The following is a 24,697-nucleotide window of genomic DNA, read 5'->3' as shown; positions in this document are numbered from 1 at the left end:
AATTTTACAAGAAAGTGATAACCAAAAATGGCAGGAGTAGCTATACTAATATCAGACGAAGTAGACTTTAAATGCAACATGTTGTAAGAGACAAAGAAAGACACTGTATATTAAAAAAAGGGATAATCTGCCAAGAAGAAAGAACAATCATACACATTTATGCATCTAACCAGGGCACCTCAAAACACATGAGGCAGGGAAGCGGACTTGGCCCAGTGGTTAGGGCATCTACCTACCATATGGGAGGTCGCTTCAAACCCCGGGCTCCTTATCCCGTGTGGATCTGGCTCATGCACAGTGCTGATGTGCACAAGGAGTGCCATGCAACACAGGTGTGTCCCCACGTCAGGTGCCCCACGCGCAAGGAGTGCCCCCTATAAGGAGAGCCACCCAGAGTGAAAGAAAGTGCAGCCTGCCTAAGAATGGCGCCGCCAACATGGAGAGCTGAGAAAACAAGATGATGCAACAAACACAGATTCCTGTGCTGCTGACAACAACAGCGGTGGACAAAGAAGAAGACACAGCAAATAGACACAGAGAACAGCCAACCAAGGCGGGAGGGTGGGGGACAAGGGAAGAGAAATAAACAAATAAAAATAAATCTTTAAAAAAAAAGCATATGGGGCAAACACTGGAAAAACTAAATGGAGAAACAGAGGCCTCTACAATTGTAGTAGGTGATTTTAATACACCATTATCACCATTAGACAGAACATCTCAACACAGAATCAATAAAGAAACAAAGACTTTTAATAATACATTAGAGGATCCGGACCTAATGGACATATCCAGAATTTTATACCCAAACCCAGAGGGATACACTTTCTTCACAAGTACACATGGATCATTCTCCAGGATAGACCTCTTGCTAGGCCACAGAACACTCTCAAGCAATTCAGAAAGATTGAAACTATACAAAGTAATTTCTCTGACCACAATTTAATGAATTTCTAAGTCAGTAACGGGCAGAGAACCCAATTAGGAACAAAGATATAGAAGTTAAACAACACACTATTAGACAAACAGTGGGTCAAGGAGGAAATCATGAATGAAATCAGTAACTACCTTGAAACAAATGAAAATGACAACAGAATGTATCAAAACCTATGGAATGCAACCAAAGGTGTAACTGAGAGGGAAATGCATAGCCATAAATACCTATATTGAAAAAGAAGAAAGAGCTAAAATCAAAGACCTAACTGTAGACCTGGAGCAATTAGAAAAAGAAAAAAAAAGTAACCCCAAAACAAGTAGAAAGAAGGAACTATCAAAGATTAGAACAGAGCTAAATAAAATTGAAAGTAAGAAAGCCCTAGAAAAAATAAACAAGACCAAATCTGGTTCTTTGAGAAGATTAATAAAATTGACAAGCCTTTAGCTGACTAACAAAGAAAAAAAGAGAAAATGCGAATACACAAAATAAGAAATTTGGAAGGGGATATCACCACTGTCTGCAGAGAAATAAAGAGTCTCGTAAGAGGATAATTTGAAAAACTGTATGCCAACAAGACGGATAATTTAGGGGAAATGAACAAATTCCTAGAAACACACAAGCAGCTACATTGATGAAAGAAGAAATTGATGAACTCAACAGACTAATCACAAGTAATGAGAATTAGTCATCAAAAATCTCCCAACCAAGAGGAGCCCAGGACCAGATGGCTTCAGAGGTGAATTATACAAAACATTCCAGAAAGAACTAACACCAACCCTGCTTAAATTCTTCCAAAACACACAAGTGGAGGGAACATTGCCTAAATCATTCCACGATGCCAACATCCCTCTAATACCAAAGCCACACAAAGACACCACAAGAAAGGAAAACTATAGACAAATCTCTCCAATGAACCTTGATGCAAAAATCCACAACAAAACGCTGGCTAATCATATTCAACAACACATCAAAGCAATTATACACCGTGACCAAAAGGTTTCATCTGGGAAGCAGACTTGGCCCAACGTGTAGGGCATCTACCTACCACATGGGAGGTCCACGGTTCAAACCCCAGGCCTCCTTGACCCATGTGGAGCTGGCCCAGGCGCAGTGCTGATGTCCGCAAGGAGTGCCGTGCCACGCAGGGGTGACCACCGCGTGGGGAGCCCCATGTGCAAGGAGTGCACCCCATAAGGAGAGCCACCCAGAATGAAAGAAAGTGCAGCCTGCCCAGGAGTGGCACCACACACACACAGAGCTGACACAACAAGATGACGCAACAAAAAGAAACAGATTCCTGGTGCTGCTGATAAGTATAGAAGTGGTCACAGAAGAGCACACAAGGAATGGGTACAGAGAGCAGACAACTGGGGTGAGGCAGAAGGGGAGAGAAATAAATAAAAAATAAATCTTAAAAACAAAAAAAAGGTTTCATCCCTGGTGTGCAAGAATGGTTCAACATAAGAGAATCAATCAATGTAATACACCACATGTACAGATCAAAGGAAAAAATCATATGATCATCTCTATAGACGAAGAAAAAGCATTCAACAAACCACAGCACCATTTACTGATAAAAACACTTTCAACGACAGAAATAGAAAGAAACTTCAACATGGTAAAGGGTATATATGAAAAACCCACAGCTAACATCTTACTGAATGGTAGATAGTTTTAATGTTTTGAGAGTCTTAGTCATCAGCCTAGCCAATAATTCAAATGCGGAGGCACCATGCAGGGTATGTGGGCCTAGTTTGCATGTGCAAGAGAGTTTGACGATACTGAATTCTATCTCTTGTAATTTTTATACACATTCTAAATACTAGTATTTAGTTATAAATGTAGCTTATAACATAAAAAATGAACTTAACTATCTTTCCTACTTTATTTTTTTCTTTTATACCCTTACCATGATTATGTTAATTAACAGGTATTTTACTTTAGCAGTACAGGAAAAACTACTTTCCCCATCATTTATTTTAGTTAGGCCAGTAATTTATTAAGGTAGGGAGGGAAGAGAAATGGGAGAAAATAACAGATCATGGGTCCCAGGTAGAGAGGAAGGGGCTGAAGAGTGACGAAGAGGGCTCATTTACAGACCACAATTTCCCATTATAGATTATGTATCCCAGGGTTTACTTGCATGTTGATCCACGTTGGGGGACACGGTGAGAGCAGGGCGCAGAAGACAAGAACAGGCGTCAAGAGCCAAGAGAGACAACAGACTCCAGCACCTACAATCTGATTTATTGGACTTACCACACTCAGCTAAGATGGAGTTGAAGAAGGACAATCACCACACCATTGAGCCTAGAGTGATTACAACTGAAAATGGGAGGATTGCATCCAGCATCCATGTGGAATCTGAGCCTCCTCTTGACATAGAGGTGCAATGGACACAACCAATCCAATGTCCACATAGAAGAGGTGGCATTGGATTGGGAAAAGTGGACATGGTGGACGATGGGTATGGGGAAAGGCAGGAAGAGATGAGAGGTGGAGGCGTCTTTGGGACATGGAGCTGCCCTGGATGGTGCGTCAGAGGTAATCACCGGACATTGTAAATCCTCACAGGGCCCACTGGATGGAATGAAGGAGAGTATGGGCCATGATGTGGACCATTGACTATGAGGTGCAGAGGTGCCCAAAGATGTACTTACCAAATCCAATGGATGTGTCATGATGATGGGAACGAGTGTTGTTCGGGGGGGAGAGGGAGGGTGGGGGGGTGGGGTTGAATGGGACCTCACATATATATATATTTTTAATGTAATATTATTACAAAGTCAATTAAAAAAAATAAAAAAATAAAAATAAAAATAAAAAAATAAAAAATAAAAAAAAAAGAGCCAAGAGAGAGAGTTCCGCCTTTGTACTTACTTTTTAAACCGTTAATTATTCCAAGTCCTCTCCATCATTTTATGAAGACCTAAGATTCTCAAAAGAATCAAGATTATCTTCCCTTACCACCACTTTTATATACATATTGAGATGGCCTCTGACCCATTTCCGGGTCATGAAGCTACTTCTTGTTATCACTATCAGTTTAGGTTTCTGTTTAATAATGGATCTCTGGAAGTAGCCATTTAAATATTTCAACTTAGAAAATGCTTTTGCAAAAATCCTATAATCAACCATAACCACACAGTCACTTTACTTAAACAAACTTATTAAATGACAATTAGCAACCAATGTAAATTTCTTTTATCCATTTAAATTTCGTGTCTTAAATCCCTTATTCTGTTATGAAAACTAGTCATTTCACTTTACAATATACCTATATTTCATGAAACATGAACTTACAAATTCCATCATCTTAAAGATTTAATATATATAAAGGTAATTTATTTAATTGGTATTCTATAACCCTAGGTAGATAACAGCTAAGCTAAATAAAATTGAAACCATTACAGTTCCTGCAAGGAATGCTCTTTTTTCCTTACTTTGCAGGAGAATAAAACCTCCTTTTTCTTTAATAAAATTCTAAAACAGTAACTAACCTTCAATCATCCCGAAAGCCAGGTTCTGGAATAATTGTAATTGTTTAATTTGTTTAATCAGGATTTAGAAAAGATCTTTCCATAGCTTTCAAGGACTTTTCCTTTACCTAGTGAAATTTGGTAATAGGATTATTAATCACCCCTATTTTAAGGCCGTTAAAAGGTTTAATTTGTAGAATTACAGGACAAACTCTGATTCTTAATTCCCCAGCCTAGAAGACAGTTTTCCTTGGTCACACCTAGCCCTTCCCTCAGCATCCTGCAAAGCCAGAGACGGCCCTGGGGGCTGAGCTGCCAAAGAGCTCAGGAAAAACTATTTCCCCTCCCCAATAGTTTCCATATTCAGGTTTCTATATGGATTTTCTTTCCTGCTTATCTTAATTTGGGTTCCAGGAATATTCAAGGCACATATTTAATTTTTAACAATTTGAGTAGAGCTCTCTTAAGAATTTTCATTTGTTAATTTGATACTATCATCCCAATGTATGAAAATATATGCAGAATGAATAGCTATAAATAGACAGATACAGAAACACACAACTAATGTTACTTACAATTTTCATTCTCTTATAAAATAAGGTAATCTGTAAAATAACGTTATAGTCAAAAGGCCTCTTTGAAGAGTAATTAGAATAATTAAACTCTTTGAAGATTAATTAGATTAATCTAATTCATCTTCCTTGTGACCCTGCAGTTTTGTGCAAGAATTTCCTTCTTTATATTTACTGGCTTATTACCAAATTTAAAATACATGGTTTAAAATACAGTCTACAACATTTTCCTTTACTTCAGAGAATTGCTTATTTTCCATTTTGACTTTGACAGACCTCAGATGAACAATATCATTTCCAGTACATACTTGCTGAGGTCAGTAAAGTCTCAGGGAAACCTGTTTTTTCTCATGACCCTCTGCTTTTAGGAACCATGACGCTCAAGGTGGGAGGCCCCCACCCCCGGTCCTTGGGGATAGCAGGACTCCAGCAGCTGCTGGACGGGAAGTGTGGACTTCCAAAGGCGAGTCCAGGGATGACAAGAGGCAGCAGTCTCCTCAAAGTCGGTGGGTCCCCTCTGGCTCTTGCCCTGAGTAGGTAAACCACCAGGGGGTATGTTTATGCCTCTACCAGCGTTCCTTGAGCAAGGCTGGGTCTTCAGGTCTCCCTGAGTCCTTACCCTGAGCTTACTATAATCACAGGTTTGGCAGTGCTTTTCCTCATCGCTTTAAGGAGACCTGACCACATGGTCACCCTCTCTGTCCTCCCTTCTCTCTCACACAGGTTTCACTGGAATTCGGGGTCCCAAACAGAGCCCACTCTTGGCTGTACTGCAGCCCCATGGTGGGGCAGGATAGATTAGCCTCTTTCTTTTTAGAACCCCAGTAGGCAGGTTGTCCCAGTTCCTGAGAAGACACCACAATGGGGAGGTGCTGGAATGCTGGAGAAGCCGCCATTATCCTAGGTGAGGAAAGCGCACTCATCAGTCTTGGTGGTGTCCCCCTGCTAGACCTGGCTGAGTGGATCCTCCCTGAGCCAGGGTCCTGAAGGTTGGGAGTCCTGCTCGCTGTCCCCACGTTCCACAGTTTGGGGCCTTATATCCCTCGTCACCCCACAGGCTTAGAGGTCTTGGGAGACACCTGGGTCTGCTTTCCAGACTGAAGCCTCCAAGCTGGGCTTTTCCACTGGGAAAGGGACTGGCTAGGGAGCTTTCTTTTGGCCTCCTCTTGCAGGGTCTTAGAAAGTGGCTGTGAGAGACACCTCATTTTATTACCACTGCCAGGGACTGAGTGTCCAGAAACAGAGACTAATTGCTCTGTGGCTTGCGGCAAACAACCTCAGGGTCCCTGGAGGTAAAGGATAAACAGGAATCTCGGGGCCTCCTGGGGGCCGAGTGTGGAACAAACCTCTGGGCACAGCCCAGGGTGAGAGTCTTGGGGTCTTGCTAATAAAACAAAAGAGGGCACAAACAGGCTTTAATTACAAAGCCAAAACTTACCATCCTTCATAGAGTGTCGGGGAGAGTTACTTGCCTTTTCGTCTCCTGGCTGGCTCACCAAATAGGTTAGCAGAATGCTCTGAGTTCTGGACTTATAGGTTCTTGGCTACGTCGTATAGAAGAATTTAAGGACAGGCTATAGGGTAGGCAATGCAAAAGAGTTTTTAAGAAACAAAAGAGATAAGTACATAATCTGACACATGAATTGCAGGCATGCCAGCGGGTTGGAAACCATAGGTCCCCAGGTATAGCTGTTTGGTATTGTTTATGGATCCAAAAATAGATATTGGATTATGTTTATAAACTGGCCTGTCCCTCCAGGCATATTAGATTATATTTGTTTCATTTTTTTAAAGATTTATCTTTATTTATTTATCCCCCACTCCCCTCCCCCTGTTGTCTGCTCTCTGTGTCCATTTGCTGTATGTTCTTCTGTGTCTGCTTATATTCTCATTAGGTGGCTCTGGGAACTGATCCTGGGAATTTCCGGAGTAGGAGAGAGGCGATGAATCTCTTTGTGCCACCTCACCTCCCTGTTCTGCCATGTCTTCTTCTTTTCTCTCCCATGGGCCTCTTGTGCCTCATCTTGCTGGGCTCTCAGTGTGAGCCAGCGCTCCTGCGCGGGGTGGCTTTCCCGTGCTGGGCGGCACTTCCTCGCAGCGGGGCATTCCTGGTCAGGGCAGAATTCCAGTGTGGGCTGGCGCTCCGCGTGGGCGTGCTCACCTCGTGGGCCAGCTAGTCCTCACCAGGAGGCCCTGGGCATCGAACCCTGGACCTCCTATACGGTAGGCGGGAGCCCAGTAGGTTGAGCCACATCCATTTCCCTTACATTATATTTGAATCAGAGGATTTGCTTTCACTTGGTCAAATAATAATTAAGGCTTTGATCGGGCCACATGAGTAAGATGTTGGGTCCCCACCCCCTTGGTGGGCAGGGACCCCCAGAGAAACAGACTACAGTGAAGGGAGGTCGGAGTTTTGAGCTGGAGCCCTGGGAAGTAAACACACAGAAGAAGCTGGAGCAGAGGCTCTGGGAACAGAGACACACCGTTACCTGGACAGTCCATAGGTGACCCTGTGGGAGAGCAGAGCCACCACGCCCAGAGAGAAGCGAGCCCTGGGAGAGATGCGAGACTTATCCAGACTACAGGGGATGTAGGAAGACGCTGGGACCACAGTGCCCTAAGAGGAAGAGGAAGCCTGAGCCAGCACACATCACCAGCCATCTCGCTCTAACCAGTGGCAACAGACTTTGGTGAGGGAAGTAACTCAGACTTTGTGGTCTGGTAACTGTAAGCTTCTATCCCAAATAAATACCCTTTATCAAAGCCAACCCATTGCTGGTGTTTTGCATCAGCACCGCTTTGGGTGATTAATTCACCAGGTTAGGCCTTTTTAAGGCCTTCCTCCTCCTCTTTCCTCATGGGAGGGGTCCCAGCTGTTTGCTGTTCTGATTGGCTCCCCACCTGTTAGCTCTCAGGGGGCCAACAGGGAGGCTTTTCCTTTAGAGGTGAGGGGGGGCTCCCCATGGACCCTGAGAAGAGCTCCAAATGGGAGCTTGTGGACAGGGTCTAGGTGGGGTCTTTCCAGCTTTCTCAATAGCAGGGGGTCCAGGCAGGGCCTCCCAGCCCTGTCCTCAGGGGCCCAGCCCCCTTTCCCTACACTAACCTGCCTCCCTGGGGCATCACCACCCCCTCCTCCAGGGGCGCATGGAGCGCAGGGCACGCGCCTGGAACGCACTGGACCGGGTGCTGCGCGTGCACTTCCCCGCACCCTGTGGGCCCGGCTGCGCGCCCTGGGCCCCGCGCGCCTGGGGCGGGAGGTGGCGGCGCTTCGGGGGAGGGCACAGCTGGCGCGCACCTGCCTCTCGCACAGAAAGGCATGGGGGCCCGGCGCCGTGCGCGACCCTGAGCTGGCGCCGCTGAGCCACGGCCGGACGTGGGCTGCGAGCTCCAGCCTGGCCTGGACGTGGCCACCGAGCGCACCTGCCCGGCCTGGCCACGCCCGAGCTGAGTTCACCTGGCGCCTCTACCTGCGCCAGTTCCCGGAGGGGCCCTTGGCTGGCGGGGGGGCCCAGGGGCGGGGCAGGATGCCCCCACATCCCAGGGGGCCAATCGCATTGCTTCCTCCTTTAAGAGAGCCTGGGAGAGCCAGGAGGACTGGACACCAGGCCCACGTGACTCCCACCCAAGTCCCTGCCCGAGGTGATTGACAGCTCAGGCTCCGGGGCGTCCAGCACGACGTGGCCTGGCCGGATTAGGGGCTGCTGCTCCCTCTCCTGCAAAGCCTCTTCCGGGGTCCTCACAGTTTCCACTTGGGCGACTTCTTTTCCCTCCGCTGTCACTGAAAGCAGCGTGAGTCGCTCGTCGCAAATGCAAGAGAGCCGCTCACTGCTGACAGGTCCTCATTTCTAGAAGGCTCTTCCTGCTGGGGCCGTGGCTACCAGCAGGTCAGCGCTTCTCAGGCTGTGCGGACAAGAAATTCCTACAGCTAGCTGGAGACGTACATTTTAGTACAAGTGTAGGGGGAGATCCTGTGCAACAAGATTTCTGAGCGGTTTAACTGTTCCAGTCTGTGTGTGTGCAGTGAGTTCTAAATGTAAACTTACTCAATGGCATTTTGATGCTTCCTCTGACATTTCTGTAGGCTGCGGAGGTTCTAGAAGAAATGGAAAGTGGACGCGTGGTCTGGGCCTTTCCTCACAGCATCCCCTCCTGAGCACGGGCAGTGGTGGGGGTGACCGGTCAAGGCCTGAGCACGGGCAGTGGTGGAGGTGACCGGTCAAGGCCTGAGCACGGGCAGTGGTGGGGGTGACCGGTCAAGGCCTGAGCACGGGCAGTGGTGGAGGTGACCGGTCCAGGCCGGAACCAGAGTCCCCCAGTTCAATCCCAGCTCTGCCTGGGCTGGCCGTGACGCTGGCCAAGGCCTCACCCTGGGTCCCTCATGGGGAAGGGGGAATCCAGCCTTCGACCTTAGGGGTCTCCTGCCCCTGCCCCGCTGGAGGGCCTGTGCCATCTGGAAAATGCCCCGACTTGGGGAGTGGGCTGTGCAGCCCAAGGCTGGGAGCCGGGCACCCGGACGCAGGGGCCCTGAACCCACAGCCTTTCCTCTCATCACTGCTTCCCACAAAGCCTTTCCCCTGCCTTAGGGCAGGGAGACCCCGTGCTGTCCTAGGAAAGGGCCGCCTGCCCCCATGGCTGGAGGCAGCGCTTGGGGCGCCAGGCTGGGGTCCAGGGTGCTGTTGGGCTGCTCCGATGCCGGGCATTGGGCGTCCCCGGTCATGGCCTCCCCAGGACGTGGCCGGGTTGGGCGCTCCGGAGCCCTAAGATCAGGGCTTTTCGCTGCCTCTTCACCCAGGAAGGTTGTTTGGATTGTTCTGGTCTTAACCTGGTGACTTTCTCAGGCGCCCCGAGGGGAGCCAGCATGGGGCGCCCTGGGGGGAGCAGGCCCCGGGTGGGGAGAGCGGGGTGTGGTGGGGGTCTCTAATATAATTCGGTGGCCAGGCAGCCCCGTCCTGAGCAGGTCAGCGCTGCCCGGGGAGCGGGAGGGAGATGCGGGCGGGCAGGGGGCAGTGAGGGCTGCGGGGGCTCTGCTCAGGGCCAGGGCACTTCCAGGGATCAAAACTCAGGTTTCCCTTTTCAGGGCAGGGGCTTGGGGGGGCGTCCGGCCACCCCAGCAGGGGGTCTTGAGCAGTCCCTTCCTCCCGGCCGCCCCCACCCCACCCCGTCCTTGCACACGCGGGCGGGAGTTCTCTGGAATGTTCCCCAGCAGAGAATCGAAAGTGAAAGTGGAGCGCACAGGGCCGCCCCTCCCCCGCCACCCCCGACCTCGCCCCCGCGCGGGGCGGAGCCGCCGGCGCCCCGCCCCCACCCCAGCGCTGCCGGAGGCTCCGAGGGGCCGGGGCTGCGGGGCCCCAGAGCCGGGTCTCGGTCCGCGGGGACCCGGGCGCAGGGGGACGCTCGCCTGGAGCCCCCAGCCCCGCGCGCCCGTGGAGAGCCGTTCCCGCCCCCTGAGCCTCAGTTTCCCGCCCGTCTGCGGGGCGTGGCGCCCAGGTCGGGTGGGCCTAGGCCCCTTCGCTGGCTTCCCTCCCCGCGAGGTCCACGCCGCGGGGCAGCCGCGATGGAGCGCCTGCGGGGGTCCCAGGACGGGGGCGCCGGTGCTCGCTCCCCGGACGCTGCCCACAGGTGCCCGGACCAGTGGACATTCAGCAGACGTCACCTAGAGGAGTCTCTGCCCTGGGCGCTAGACCCATCTGCCCTCTGGCTGCACTTCGGGACCCCCGTGGATGAGTTCGAGCTCCTTCTGCCGGGAGCTGCACCCCCAGGTGGTGAGGAAGGGGGGGCGGAGGGGGCGGGGCGCGGGAAGGGGACAGCACCCCACCCCACCCGCACCCCACCCGGTCCCGGAGCAGCTAAGCTGAATCTGTCTCCCCCAACGCCCACATGATGGCCAGGGGCTCCGGCAGGAATCTTCCAGAAGCCTGAGGGCGCTGGCGGCGGTCCCTCCAGCCTTAGGGACTCTATTCCTGCAGTACTTTCCTGCCTTTTCTCCCCTGGGGGAAGTCGGGTGGGCGCTGGGAGACAGCGTGCAGCGCCGCCTCCTAGTCTGGGGTCCTGTTTCCCACCTTGGGGGTCTCTCTGAGGCAAAGATGAGCTCCAGGTGCACCCGGGCAACACCTGCCTGGTGAGAACGCGTCTCCCACCCCAGGCACAGCCCCTGACACGCTGGGCTGGGGGGGGGGCAGGTCCACCCTCCACGTGGCCTGGGGGCACGTGGGGCCAGGCAGACGGGGCTCAGAGCCCTTTGAGGCCCCCGGTTACTGGATGAGACCGTGTCTCTCTGAGCTTTGAGGGGAAAATTGGCCACCCCTGCTTGGTGAGAACCGATCCTAGTCCTGGGCTGGGGCAGGGGTGCAGTGTGCGCCCCGAGTTGGCTGCAGGGAAAGCAGGTGCCCACCTGGGCAGGTATGGGGTGGGGGGCGCCCTCTGAGAAACCCGGGGAGGTTGGGGTCTGGCACAGGTGTGCAGAGAGACGAGCAGCAGGGACGGAGGCCCAGCCCCTGGGGCCCCTCAGGGTCTCTGGGCCCAGCCCAGGTCTGGTGCAGAAAGAGGGGTGGGGGTGCCCCAGGGATGGGGCTCTCCCTCCTGAGCACTGCCCAGCCTTTCAGAAGCTCTACCTCCCCCAGGTCCATCCCGGGGACGCCCCCCCTTTGTGGGTCTCGTCAATCACGGGCTGACCGACTACCTCAACGCCCTGCTGCAGTGCCTCTTCGTGACCCCAGAATTCCGGGACAGGTGAGCGCCCGGCGGCCCCGGGAGGGACTGGGGGGGAGCTCTGGTCCTGGGTGAGGTGGAAGCCGGGCTGCCCTGTGGCCGCAGGGTCCAGAAGGCGCCCAGGTCCTCGCGGCTGCAGCAGGAGCTGGAGCAGATCTTCAGGGGCCTGGAGGCGCTCCGGTCCTCGCGGCTGCAGCAGGTGCTGGAGCAGATCTTCGGGGGCCTGGAGGCGCGGTGTGGCCCCGTGGAGACGCGGGCCCTGACCGCCTGCCTGGGCCTGGGCTGTGAGTGGACCTGGTGCTCCTGCCAGGGCCCAGGAGGCTGGGGCGGGTCCTGGGCAGAGGGGTAACCTGAGCGGGAGGGCACGCAGTCAGCATGGACCCCATGGAGCAGGGGTGGTGTCCATGGCCGCGGCTCTGGGGTTGGGGGTCCCAGGACAGTCAGAGCAGGGGGAGGCTGCAGGGAGGAAGCGGGGACGCTGGGCAGCCCGGGGACCTGGAGGAGGGCTGGAGCGGGGAGGCTGCTCGAGGGGCCGCGTCGCGTCGCGGTGTCCTACCTGCTCTGGAGTGGGGGAGGCGGGACCGAGGGCCCGGGGCAGAGGGGGCTCCGGGGGCTGAGCTGGCCCCGTGCCCTGCAGACGGCCAGCAGGACGTGGGCGAGGTGTTCCTGCTGCTGCTGGACAAGCTGGGCCGGGGCGACCTGCAGGAGGTAGGGGGCACGGGGCCTGGGTCAACCAGGGCCCCAAAGGGGCAGGATCGGGGCCTCGGTCCTGGGTGGGGGCGCCCCTGTGGCTGAAGTCCAGAGGCCTTGCCATCTCCTGGAGGGCGGGTAGTGCACCCCGTGTCCCGTGGATCGAGGGGCTCGCAGGGCGCTGAGCAGCGTTGGCCCAGGTGGAGCCTGGGACTGTCCACACCGGCGGTGCTGCCCTGGGCCCACCTGGGAACGGGCCAGGCCTGGGGCCTGGGGAGTGACCGCCTCCTGTCAGCTGTTTCAGAGTGAAGTGGAGATGGTGGTCAAGTGCGCCAGGTGTGGCAGTGAGGACCACATCCCGCCCGGGGGCAGGACGCTGCTGCTCCCCCTGGCCTCCCTCTCCTGGCTTCGTGGTCTGCATGGGTTCAGGCAGGCGCCCCGAGAGCCGCCCTGGGAGCCTGCTGGACGCGCCCAGGTACCGGCCCCTTCCCAGGTGGCCTGCGGGGGGAGGCCCAGGGAGTGGGTGTTCTCCAGCCCCGGGTCCCGCTTCCCTCTAGTCACCGCCAGTCTGAGCCCCGTCTGTGCTGGGGGCTGCGCTGGGCAGAGATGCCAATCGTGCCCCTACCTCGGGCACTCAGGAGCAGTGGGGGGCAGGCAGGTGGGGGCCCTCCCCAGGTGGCTTGGTACATGGGGATAGAGAGCAGCTGTGCTTGGGGAGCGCCCCGCAGAGCCTAGAGGCAGTGGGTGCTCAAGGACAGTGGGGTTCAGGGGGTGGGGTGGGGTGGGGGGCTGGGCTTTGCACCCTAAAGGGCCTTTTAGGGCAAACCCTGTGCCCGTTGGAAGCCTCGAAGGGGCTGTGGTGGGGGGCAGGGGCCCTGGAAGGCTGCAGAGCACAGAGGTGGGGGCAGTGGGTGGGGAAGGGGTATGGCACAGCCCCCCGGAGCCCCCAGCCTCTCTCCTTGGTCTCCTGCAGGACACAGGTGCCCTGAGCGGCCCCCACATCCAGCATTTCGATGAGGACGACAACCTGTTCTTCTGTGAGCGCTGCGATGCCAAGACCCCCGCCTCCGAGGTAGGGCCTGGGCCGAGGCTGCTTCTCCCCGGCCCTGGGGTAGCCCCTGAGCTGGACTAGACCCTCGGGGGGCCTGAGAGGTGCCAGCGGCCGAGTGGCCTCAGGGTCCCTGAGCTGGGAGGGCGGGGCAGGGTGTGCCCGCCTGTTCCCTTGTGCCCACGGCCTGTCCACCTCCCCCCGCCCCTGCCCTGGGCACAAAGGGCACCTCCCCTGCATTGGACTCCAGCCTCGCTCTTGTCCCCGACACGGGGCCCCTGGGGCCACCTCGCTGAGGGGCTCTCTCCTCGGCCTGCCGACTCCCACGCGTCTCGCTCCTGCCCTGGCCTCTTTGGTCCGAGAAGGGTTCTGCCCCTCGCTGTGGCCTGTCCAGTGCCCTGGCCTGTGGCTTTGTGCCACGCTGCCCCGAGTCCTGGTCTGAGGCACCTGTTCCTCCACGGCAGCTGGGGAGCTGGGGGCCACAGCCCTGGCCAGGGTCCCTCGCCCGTGGGTCTTGTTCTTCTCTTTCTCCTCAGTGCTGGAGGCTGTTTCTTTTCTGTAACCGGCGCTCACTTCCATTCTCTGCTCGGGCTCCGTCCTGGCTGCTCTCTCCCTGCTCTGCTCCACCTGGACTGTTTACTGCTCTTGCAGAGCACCTCTGCCTCCCCGGGGCTGGCTGGTCTTCCCCGAAGGCGGTGCCTCTCGGTCCTCGGGTGAACGTGCTCCTGGTGGTGGCGTTGGCCTTGGGCCCAGCTGGAGGGCGGCCAGAGGGTCCATCGCAGGGGCAGAACCCCGACCCCCAGCCTCTTCATTGACCCGGACAGGGCAGGCGGCGGGGCAGGTGGACGGAGGAGGGTCCTGAGCCGCCGGCCTGGGCCCTGGCCCGTGGGGTGCCCCCTGACCCGCCTCGCCCGCTCTAGGAGCAGCGCTTCCTGCGGCTCCCCAAGATCCTGGTCCTGCAAGTCAGCGAGTTCACCTTCAAAAAGGGAAAGTTCCACAAAGCCCAGGCAACCGCCAACGTCTCCCACGTGCTGGAACTGCAGACCGCGCCCCGGGCGCCTGCTGCGCCCCACTCTTTAGGTTCTAGGGGAGCCACAGTCACCCCAGCCCCGGTGAGTGTCAGCGCTAGAGGGGGGAGCCCAGGACAAACCTTCCTTTGGCACAAGGACAGTGTTTCAGGCAGTGCCCCCCACCACCTTTCCTTCAGTGAACAGCTGCCGACCAGGGTGAGCCAGCGCAGGCCCAGAGAGAGGGGGCGGGGGGCGCAGCCCCCACAAGATGGGGGGCTACTTGGGGGGTGGAGAACCTACAGGACAGGTGGAGGAGTGCAGGTACCACATGACTGGGGGGTAGGTTGGGAGAGGCCCCCAGGACAGGTGGGGGACATGGGGGGACACAGGCCCCCAGGACAGGTGGGGGACATGGGGGGACAGGCCCCAGGAGAGGCGGGGGTCAGGGGCAGGCACAGTCCTGGCTCCTGGAAACCCCACAGCTAAAGCGGGATTGGAGGTGGCCAGGGGCCTGGCAGGACCCCTCCTCAGGTGGCCTGTGGCCCCACAGAGCCCCCTGTCCTCCCCTTACCCCTGGACCGCTGGGGCTCGCCCTGTGTCCGTCCTCCTCCTACCGTCGTGACGCTGGCAGGGGCAGGACGGGTGGCGCTGGCCGATGCCCACCACGGCCACAGCCCGCAGGGCCCCCGTTGTCCTGGAACGTGGAGGCACCCGCGAGCCCCCACACCCCGTCTCCCCGCAGGAGCGGAAGCGCTACCATCTCTATGCCATGTGCAGCCACCGGGGGGACTACAGCGGGGGCCACTACACGGCCCTCGTCCAGCCCCCCGGCCAGGAGCAGTGGTATCACTTCGATCACCAGCGAGTGGACCGTGTGAGTGCCCCCGCCACATGGCCCTGGGCTGTGGGAGAGGACAGCTGTGGGAGGGGACGGCAGGCGCCGGGGGTCAGGGCAGGTCACAGTCAGGGCCAGGCACAGGGGAGAGGACAGAGGTCAGGGCCTAGGTCCAGGGAAAAGGTCAGAGGTCAGGCCCGGCACTGCCTGGCGGGGGAGCCTCTGAAGGAGGCAGAAGGCGCAGGGGCCACATGCAGGGCAGGTGGCAGGTAGGCGAGTGGCCTGAAGGCCGTGTCCTCACCTCTCCGCCCCTCTCTTCCTAGGTGGGGTCTTTCCCGCAGCAGTTCACACACAGGTACGGCTGCAGGAGCCCCTGGGCAGGGGGCGGGGCCCTCCCGGGAGGCTGGGGGACCCTGGAGGGTAAAGGGGCGGTGGGGTGGGCGGGGGCGCTAGGCTGACGTCCTGCCCACAGGTCCGGGCTCCCGTACCTGCTGATGTACCGCTGTCAGGACAGCAGGGACAGGTGCGTGCCGGGTCTGGGCCCTGGGGTCCACATTCGGGGGCAGGGAACCCAGAGCCCACACGTGACCGTCACAGTGGCCTTGGCTCCCGTCCCTCCAGGGCACGGCTGCAGGGAATACGGGGAGGGAGAGGGTGCCCCAGGGGCCCAGGAGGGCTGGCAGCAGGTGGCCTGAGGGTCCCTGGATGGCAGCCAGGCTGGGGAGGGGCAGTGCTGTCCAACAGGTCAGGGCGGTGGGCCTGGGGACGAGGGGAACCCAGGAGGCCTCTGCCTGGCCACACATCCCTGGGCTGTGGTTTCTAGAATGCTCTAAAGCGGGGGATGGAGGGGTGGAGTCGAGCAGCCGGTCCTCTCCCCTCACCTGCTTTACTAAAGCCCCCCCTGCTGCATGGGCACCCCGAGTGAGGAGTGGGCCTGGGCCCTGCGGGGTGAGGTGGGAGGGGCAGGAGAAGGCCTGCCCACTTCCTGGGTGGCCCCGGAGGCTGGCCCAGCGTCGCTGCCCTGCAGGAGGGGGCAGGCCACCTGGGCCCAGGGCAAGGCTGAGCCCCTTCCTTCCTTCCTCATGAAGCCAGGGACATCTCCCCCAGGGGGATTCCCGGGGGCAGCCAGGCAGGCCGAGGGTCCTGGGTGCCTGGGCAGGCCTGGGGGCGTCCCTCTGCTCAGGCGAGGTGGAGTCCACCTTGACCGTTCATCTGAGGACTTGGCCCTGGAAGGCGGGCTGGGGCTGAGACAGTGGCCAGGCCTGGGGACGGCAGGAGGGTGGGGTCCGAGATGACGCATGACCCCGGGCAGGGCGGGGGCCGGGGGCTGGTCCACGGGTGCGCTTGGTGACGGAGGGCAGCCATCACCGGGAGGTGACCTGCCCTCTTGCTGCAGGCAGGAAGACGAGCCCGAAGACAGGGTCCCAGGGAAGGAGGTGGAGGCCGCACCTGTCCCCGAGACGAAGGGGCCGCCTCGCGAGGGCCCGGGCGAGCACCCCAAGAGGAGCAGCGAGGCTGCTTTCCCCGAGGAAGGCGACCCGGCCAGCCCGGCTCTCACGAGGTGCACCTGGGTGTCCTGAGGACGCAGGTCTCACCTGCCTCAGGGCACGTCCCCTGGGGTAAGGTCATGATGACCATCCAGTCTCTGTGCCATGGACGCCGGGTCCTGGGCCGCCGTGATTTAACCCATGTCCCCGGAACCCCCTAAGGCAGCCCTTCAGTCCAAGAGTCCAGAGGAACAGGCGCAGGGGTGTGGCGCGGCCGGGCGGGCTCTCAGGGCGCCTTCCTTCTGGAGGGCCCAAGAGGAGCCGGGCCACAGGCACAGCAGGTGTGCGCAGAGGGCCAGGAGCAGGTCAGGGATAGAGGGGTGCAGAGGGGAGCCCAGGGCCGGGAACCGCTGCTCGCTCTGGATGGAGCAGGATGGGAGGAGCCGCCTTTAGAGCAGCCCTGAGCTCCCAGGACGCAGAGCCCCACCCAGAGTGGAGAGCACCCAGAGCAGGTGCGGCCCCCAGACCCAGACTGCAGCTGGCCCCTGGGGGGAGGGCAGGGGCCCAGGCCTGCGCTTCGGGCCTCGGGAGGAGCTGGGCCCATGGCTGGAGCCCCTGGAGCCCACGGGGCGGTCCAGGCGCGGCCGGGTGGGAAGGAGGGGGCAGGGGGAGGGCCGGGGGACCCCAGGCATTCAGGGCAGGGCAGGATGGACATGCAGAGGGCGGGACATGGGGAAGGGGCTGGACACGGGGAGGGGGCTGCCCATACCAGGTGCTGAGCTGCCCGGCCTCTCTGGGCTCAGGCCGGTGGTCGAGGCTGAAGTGGAACACCTGCGGAGGGCTAAAGCCGACGACCGAGATGCAGACGGGCTGGAGGAGACGCAGGCCAGAAACAGCCTATGCAGGGTCCCGCTCAGCTGCTCGGCGCCCGAGGACCCTGCCCTGCCGTGCCCAGTGCTGGCCCGGGGGCACCCCACAAGGCCTGGTAAGTGCCCGGACCCCGTGCTCCTCAGCAGGGTCCCCCAGAGGCCCCAGCTCCTCGTCCTCCTCACCCCAGCGCGTCCCGGCTCTGCATCGTGGCCCCTCTGTTGAGAAATAAAAAGCATAACCTTGCAGAAAGTTTTCTAACAATTCACTCCTGCCCCTTGCTTCTATAAATCAGCCCATGTGCACATGACCTTGCAGGAGACTATCAAACGAACCACTCCTGCCCCCCACTTCTGTACTCTAGGGGACCCGCCTGCCCCCCGCTTCTGTGACTCAGCCTGCCCACGAGCGCATGTCCTTGCACCTGCCTTCTGCTTCTGTAACCCCACTTGCAAAACGTCACCTAGCAACGCTCTAGCCAGTGAGCGAGAGCCACGCTAGTCCTGCATAAAGTCCTGTGTAAACCTATGAGAACTGAGAAACGGGGCTCAGGATTTGAAGACAGACTCTCCTCCAGGCCTGCGTGTAATAAATCTGTTCCTCCGCCTCTCCAAGCCCGTTTGGGGTTCTCTGCTGCTCAGAACCCCTGGCTTGGCTGCAACACGTCCACCGCAGGGGACACACCAGGGACAGGCCTGTCCTGCCCCGTGCGGCTTCACCTTTGGGGGGTTCTCTGCTGGACAGGACCAGGACGGGGTCCTATGAAGACCACTGTCCTGTAGGCTGGGGCGCCCGTGGCCCTTGGCCTCACTCACGCTCAGAGCCCAGCAGCAGGCGCCCGCAGCGGCCCTGGCCAGGACCCCTGCCTGCCCCCCTCAGCTCCCCTTCACTGTCCCCTGCAGGAAAGGAGCCCTGAGGCCAGGGAGCCGGCGCCCCACAATGAGCCTCTCTAAGGGGGAGGAGGCCGAGCCCCCGCTCAAGTTCATGAAGAGCAAAGACGAGATAACAGGTAGCACCTGGCCGGGGCGGGGAGGGGCCAGTGGGGCTCTTTGGAGCCAGGTCCTGGCGCTCCAGGAGGTCCAAGCCCCTCCAGTCACAGGAGGGTCCCGTGGGGAGGGACGGGCTGCTGAGAGCTCCCGGTGGTCACTGCAGACTTTCCAGAACTTGACCAGAGCAGGCCAAGGGAGGCGGAGCTGGGGTGGGGTAGAAGGTGGGGTCCCCGAGGTGGGGGCTGGAGGGACGCCCCTAGAGAGCCCCCTGTGTTCCATCCGCATGTGGGGAGGGTCCCTCCAGGAGAGCCTGGTGTCCTCTGGGGGCTGATGACAACCTGGGGGACCCACCTTGGCAGTGCCCCCTGCCGCCCACCTGCAGCTCAGAGCAGGGTGTCCGCGCCTGAGCCCTGACCCGGCTTCCCCCATCTGCTCCTGCTCTGGAGGGTCCAGACATGGCAGAGGCCCCTCCCTCCCCAAACCCAGCTGCGGAGCCGGAGCCCCCCTGGCCGGAGCCCACACTGTGACTGTGCCACCAACACCCAGGGCTCAGCTCGGCCCCCCAGGGCCCTTCCTGCTGCCCCTCCTGTCCGCGCCCCTTTGTCCCCCTCCAGACCCCGGAGCAGCTGCCCCACCCTGTCCTGCCTCTGCCCTGCCCCCAGGCCAGGAGGGTCCCCTGACCTCCTGCAGGCGCCCCTGAGCTGACCACCTGGGCCCAGCTGCTCCCCCTCACCCGTTGTACCCCAGGAACGCGGCCCCAGGACCCGCCTGAGCTCTGCGCCCCTCCCAGCCTCAGCTCAGGCCCTGGCACCCCCCAGCACCCCTGACCAGGCCTGGTGAGGCCCTGCCTGGAACCCCAGCCCGTGGCCCTGGCTCGGTCCACCCTTGACCTTACGGACAGTGATGGGGGTCCAGGGTCAAGGACCCAGGAAACAAGCACAAGACTCGTCCTGTGCCCAGGCCTTGTCCAGGCAGGGTCCCGGGAGGTTGTGCCAAGGAGGGAGGGGCAGGAGGGGCAGAGGGCACCGGGGCAGCCCCCCAGGCATGGCCTCAGGAGGGGCTTCATTCACACGCGGAACCTACTGCGGTGACTCCAGTGGGCGAGGACAGCTTTCTGCGTGCCCTGGGGAGGCAACAGCCGCAGCTGGAGGCCTCCGGTATGTCCCACGGGGCTGTGTTTGGACTCCTGAGGCTGGGGGAGAGAGGCGGGTGTGGCCTCTGTGCCCAGCTCAGCCCCAAGGCCGCATGTCCTGTGGGATCCCCCAGACCCAGCGCAGCCTGGCCGTGGGCACCCGATCCTGCCCCACCTTGAGCCCCCTCGTCCTACAGGAGACGAGTATGACGGGACCCAGAGGGTGCAGATGAGCTGTGGGCACGCTGTGGACCCCGGGAGCCTGACGGCCGGGTGTAGCAGCCTCATCGACGAGGTAGGGGGGCATCTCTAGACAGGGGGGACCAGGTGACCAGGTGCGGGGGGCAGTGGCCAGTCCCAGCCTCAGTGCTGGACAGAGCCCACAACGTGCTGGCGCCTTGCCCCCTTCAGGGCTGCTTCAGTCTCTACTGCCCTGCTGACGTCAACGGGGCCAAGTGCGGGGCCGAGTGGCCCTACCCCGAGGTGCGCCACAGCGCCGCGCTGGGGGACAAGGAGCAGCGGGACTTTGAGCGGAAACTCGCCCTGTCTGCGGCGAGACGCTACTGTGACTTTAAAGAGGTGGGTGTGGGCCCTGCCCGGAGGGCCTTGGCTTCAGTGCCCAGGACGCAGGCCAGGGGGCAGTGCCCAGTGCCTGGACGTCAGTGCCAAGCCCCAATGCAGATCCTAGAGGACCCCGTGCCTGCCCCTCCCCGCTGCCCCTGGCCCTGCCTGCTCTGAGCCCCCGCCCTCCCCCAGTGCCCGAGGTGCAGGAGCCTGGTGGAGAGGAAGGAGCTGACCCACCTGCGGGTGCTGTGCACCATCTGCTCCTCCTCGCTGGGGGGCCCCTACGAGTTCTGCTGGCAGTGCCTGCGGGCCTGGAAGGGGCAGGGGACGCCCTCGGACCACTGCGCCAACGAGGGCTGCCGGGACCCCAGCCTGCACGTCCTGGCCACCTGCGGCACCAAGGACCTCCCTGGCAGCGAGATCCGAGGCTGCCCCTCCACCCGGGCCTGCCCGATGTGCGGGCTGCTCAACGAGCACAAGGGCAAGCGCAATTATGCGGAGTGCTCCCATTGCCACGTGGAGTTCTGCTTCGCCTGCCTGGACACGGCGCAGGCCTGCTAGGCCGCCAAGGGCGGGGCCTGGTTTCAGTGGTGCGCCAAGCCCCTGGCCCCGCGGCAGACCCGCGTCCCCGTGTGGAGCCGACAAGGAGAGGGACAGTCACCCCCAGAGGACCGGCAGTCACCCCCACAGGACAGGCGGTCCTGCCGGCTGTTGTGAGGGGCCTGCACCTGCCCCTTCCCAGCCCCAGTGCTCCTCCCTCCCGGTCCCAGTGACCCTTTGGAAACAGCTGTGAGACCGCTTCTTTCCTTTCCTGACGCCAACCACTCCCGCTCTCCTGACACCCCTCCTGGGAGCCGGGCCTGGGTGTGGGCAGGGGGGCACAGTCGTGGTTGTCGGGTGAACAGGGTCCCGGGGCTGCTCGCTCAGTGGACGGCAGTGCAGAGGTGCAGACTCCTGGCTGCAGGAGGAAGATGCTGCCGGGGGCTGGACAGGGGACGTCGAGGGACAGAGGGACCAATGGGCGGATGGGAGGCCGGGTGGGCACACGGGCTCGTACATGAGTGGTGGGTGGTGGTGATGACGATAGGGAGATGGGTTCACGGACACACAGGTAAGTGGACAGGTGGACACGTTGGCAGGTCTCGGCACACGTTTGTGCAGATTTGCCTGGGGCAGGACAGACGTGCAGACGCAGGTCCAGGTTTTAACCCCCAGAGGGTCGTGGGCTGGGCCGGGGCCATCTCCTCCGAGGCGGGGAGGGGCAGGACGGGAGGGGCAGGTCGGGGTCCCTGCTCAGGGCCACTGTGGCCTCTGGCAGCTGGTCCTGGCTCCTGACCCCTGGGGCAGCTCAGGTGGGAACCAGGGCCCTGCGGGTGCAGGGCGGGGCCTGGGAGGGGAAGGGGCAGAGCCAGAGCTGGGAGGGGCAGGCCCGCCCTCCCCAGGGGCTGCAGGGGTGCAGGAGGAGGGGCAGGGTCCCAAGCCCCCCTCGCCTCCAGCCTCTCTGAGCCCCTTGTCCTGCCAGCGCCCATCAGAATGGCCCCTGGGCAGGTGCACAGCTTCTAGTTTGGGCCCTGTCCTGCCCCAGAGTTCATTTCCATCTTTCTGTCTCCTTAGTTTCAGGCTTTCTCTTTTTTCCTAAATATCAATAGAGTTAGATAATGCTTTGCTTTCCAATCTGAAAATGGTGTTTCTAAGCAGGTAAATCAAGCCCATTTACATTTGTTGTCATGAATGATGTTTGGTCTCAGCTCTGCATGTTACATAATATTTCCTGAGTTTATTTCACTAATGGTCTTTGAATTCCTGTTGAAATTTTGGACAACTTATATAATTTTTGGGTCCTTCATTACTTTACACCAAGAACATGGCCGTAACGTCCTTGGGCAGCCTTTTCTTAGTCCTTCATGGAAATGATTTTCTCTCACTGTCACCTGTGGCAGCAGTGGCTGAATCCACTTCACCCTTTCTTCTCTTCTTTCTCCTCCGGTCTTTGAACCTTGTCATTTCTCCTCTGTCAGAACACAAACCATTCCCTTCCTGCCCTCCCGAGTTTATACCCACACTTCTTACAGTCTTGCATCTGCAGCGAATAATGTCCTGTGCTCAAGATCCATCCTTTTGGTAGTTTGCGCAGCCACCCCCTTTCTTCAGTCTCATCCTGTGCGTGAACCATCCCGAGTTCCTGCACGTTTCATGTCCTTTTTTCCGTAGCCTTGTCTACTGTCTGTACTTAAATTCTGGGCTCATGTCTTCTTAATAAATTTTCCTTGAAAATGTCACTTCTCTTTTGTCTTGCTTTTGTATTGTGATAATAAAGTCTGAAGCCTGCCTGATTTTATTTCCTTCCCAAATGCCTTGGTTTTTTTGCCTGGAGGCGTAAAAAATTTGTCTTTATCTTTGTCTTACTGGTTTCACCAGGACATATTTTCTGTGTACTTCCTCAGCTTGTGCTCAGGGCAGCTCAGGGTCCAGAAGGGGCAGGAGGACAAGGCCCTCTGCAGAAACACTTCTGAGTCCCTCAGAGGAGCCTCCCGTTTGCTCCTGTCCTATTCAAAATCAGCTGCAAATCTTTCACCAAATTACTCTAATTGGAGTACCAAGACCTGCAGCTTTCGAGACTTTTAGGAACGTGCTCCAAGAGCACAGCCCTCACACAGTGTGGCAGTTTGAGATTATTTTTTGAATCTCAGAAAGGGAAAGAGTACGTTTGTCAATTAAACAATTCCCCTGGGTGTACTACCCTTTGACTGCATTAAGTCCAGCTGAGTAATCATGTAATTACTGATTAGTTACATGTGAGATTAGGCTTTTGATTTGACTGTCAGTGGGCGTGACTCCAGCTGGACTTTCAAACCCTTCTGGGTCTGATACAAACCAACTCAGACAGACAGACACACAGGAAGAGAGAGCTCTGTCGCTTTTTATCCTGCCGTGTGGCTGAAAGAAGGCGGCTCCTACAGCTGACGCCCTGGAAAGATGAACCATTTTCCCTGAGAGCTTAGGGCTGAGGTTTGGAGGCAGCGGGAGACTGAGGGGGGAGGCCCTGAGCCACCGCGGCTGAGGTCAGGAAGAGCTGGCCACGGGGCTCAGGAGGAGGAGGCCAGCGGAGCAGAGGCCAGGCAGCCCCCACCACCCTCTTCCTTCCACGTGGCAGCTGACTTGGCGAGAGGGACGCTTGAGGCGGGCTCCTTAGGGCCATGTGACTGTAAGCTCTTACCCCAAATAAATACCCTTTTAAGAGCCAACAGATTTCACGTTCTTTGCATCCGCAGCTAATGTGCACAGGAGCCTTTGAATTTTGTCCTTAGGTCAGTGACATCCTGGCTGGAGCCAGGAGGCCTGTCCTCCAGCCCAGCATGTCCTTCCCCTCAGCTGCAGGGAGGGGGGGTAACAGGTCGAGACCCTCTCCTGCCAGCTACGCCAATTTTCACGCAGGTAGTTAACCGCGACCAACCAATTTGATATTCCAGAGAAACCACACGGAGCCCAGGGATGGTCAAACCTTTATTACTCACAGCCAGACCCCAGTGGAGGCGGGCAGGGTGCTCATCCTACTTCCAGGACCTGGTGGAGGCGGGCAGGGGTGCTCATCCTACTTCCAGGACCTGGTGGAGGAAGACAGGGCTGCTCAGTCTACTTCCAGGACCTGGTGGAGGCCGGCAGGGTGCTCATCCTACTTCCAGGACCTGGTGGAGGCAGGCTGGTGTGCTCATCCTACTTCCAGGACCTGGTGGAGGCAGGCAGGGCTGCTCAGCCTACTTCCAGGACCTGGTGAGGCAGGCAGGGCTGCTCGGCCTACTTCCAGGACCTGGTGAGGCAGGCAGGGCTGCTCGGCCTACTTCCAGGACCTGGTGGATGCAGGCAGGGCTGCTCAGCCTACTTCCAGGACCTGGTGGAGGCGGGCAGGGCTGCTCAGCCTACTTCCAGGACCTGGTGGAGGCAGGCAGGGTGCTCATCCTACTTCCAGGACCTGGTGGAGGCAGGCAGGGTGCTCATCCTACTTCCAGGACCTGGTGGAGGCAGGCAGGGTGCTCATCCTACTTCCAGGACCTGGTGGAGGCGGGCAGGGCTGCTCAGCCTACTTCCAGGACCTGGTGGAGGCAGGCAGGGTGCTCATCCTACTTCCAGGACCTGGTGGAGGCAGGCAGGGTGCTCATCCTACTTCCAGGACCTGGTGGAGGCAGGCAGGGTGCTCATCCTACTTCCAGGACCTGGTGGAGGCCGGCAGGGTGCTCATCCTACTTCCAGGACCTGGTGGAGGCGGGCTGGGGGATGCTCCCCCCTGCTCCGCCCCCTGTTCCACCCACAAGGTCAGCTTTTATAAGGTTACCAACAGCAGGGCACAAGGGTTCCTAGTTACCATGACCAGACCTCCTGAT

General features: G+C 58.5%; 3 protein-coding genes across 6 annotated transcripts in view; all 3 read left to right on the top strand.

Annotated features, from left to right (window-relative positions):
* LOC101414911 (ubiquitin carboxyl-terminal hydrolase 2-like) overlaps positions 1–19,779 on the top strand; it is a 93,345-nt gene extending 73,566 nt beyond the window's left edge. Inside the window, exons 8-13 of one of the 3 annotated variants that reach the window (XR_011649173.1) lie at positions 15,187–15,318; positions 15,752–15,802; positions 16,676–16,898; positions 17,570–17,751; positions 18,536–18,642; positions 19,720–19,779. Coding sequence is in view for 2 of the 3 variants with exons in the window: in XM_058299765.2 (XP_058155748.1) it covers positions 15,187–15,318; positions 15,752–15,802; positions 16,676–16,898; positions 17,570–17,751; positions 18,536–18,586 (639 nt within the window). In the remaining variant the exon portion in view is untranslated. Of the gene's footprint in view, positions 1–15,186; positions 15,319–15,602; positions 15,635–15,751; positions 15,803–16,675; positions 16,899–17,569; positions 17,752–18,535; positions 18,780–19,719 lie in introns of those variants that run through there. The other 2 variants (XM_058299766.1, XM_058299765.2) reach the window with 2 other exon arrangements.
* LOC139439289 (uncharacterized) lies at positions 10,292–14,490 on the top strand. 2 transcript variants are annotated; one of them, XM_071216031.1, is made up of 7 exons: positions 10,292–10,747; positions 11,609–11,717; positions 11,802–11,895; positions 12,334–12,404; positions 12,682–12,861; positions 13,360–13,458; positions 14,355–14,490. In XM_071216031.1, exons 1-6 carry the CDS (start codon positions 10,543–10,545, stop codon positions 13,373–13,375), a joined length of 675 nt encoding a protein of 224 aa, XP_071072132.1. In that variant the 5' UTR covers positions 10,292–10,542; the 3' UTR covers positions 13,376–13,458; positions 14,355–14,490. The 2 variants fall into 2 exon arrangements, with proteins under 2 accessions (XP_071072132.1, XP_071072131.1); XM_071216030.1 differs by having other exon boundaries at positions 10,292–10,750.
* Positions 19,705–22,597, top strand: LOC111758641 (uncharacterized). Its single transcript, XM_023591606.2, has 4 exons — positions 19,705–19,779; positions 19,952–20,049; positions 20,166–20,333; positions 20,511–22,597. Exons 2-4 carry the CDS (start codon positions 19,984–19,986, stop codon positions 20,877–20,879), a joined length of 603 nt encoding a protein of 200 aa, XP_023447374.1. The 5' UTR covers positions 19,705–19,779; positions 19,952–19,983; the 3' UTR covers positions 20,880–22,597.
* The last annotated feature ends 2,100 nt before the right edge of the window (positions 22,598–24,697 follow it).

Source organism: Dasypus novemcinctus, chromosome 7 (assembly GCF_030445035.2).
Source record: "Dasypus novemcinctus isolate mDasNov1 chromosome 7, mDasNov1.1.hap2, whole genome shotgun sequence".
Classification (NCBI taxonomy): domain Eukaryota; kingdom Metazoa; phylum Chordata; class Mammalia; order Cingulata; family Dasypodidae; genus Dasypus; species Dasypus novemcinctus.
This window is presented reverse-complemented; position numbering and strand designations above follow the sequence as displayed.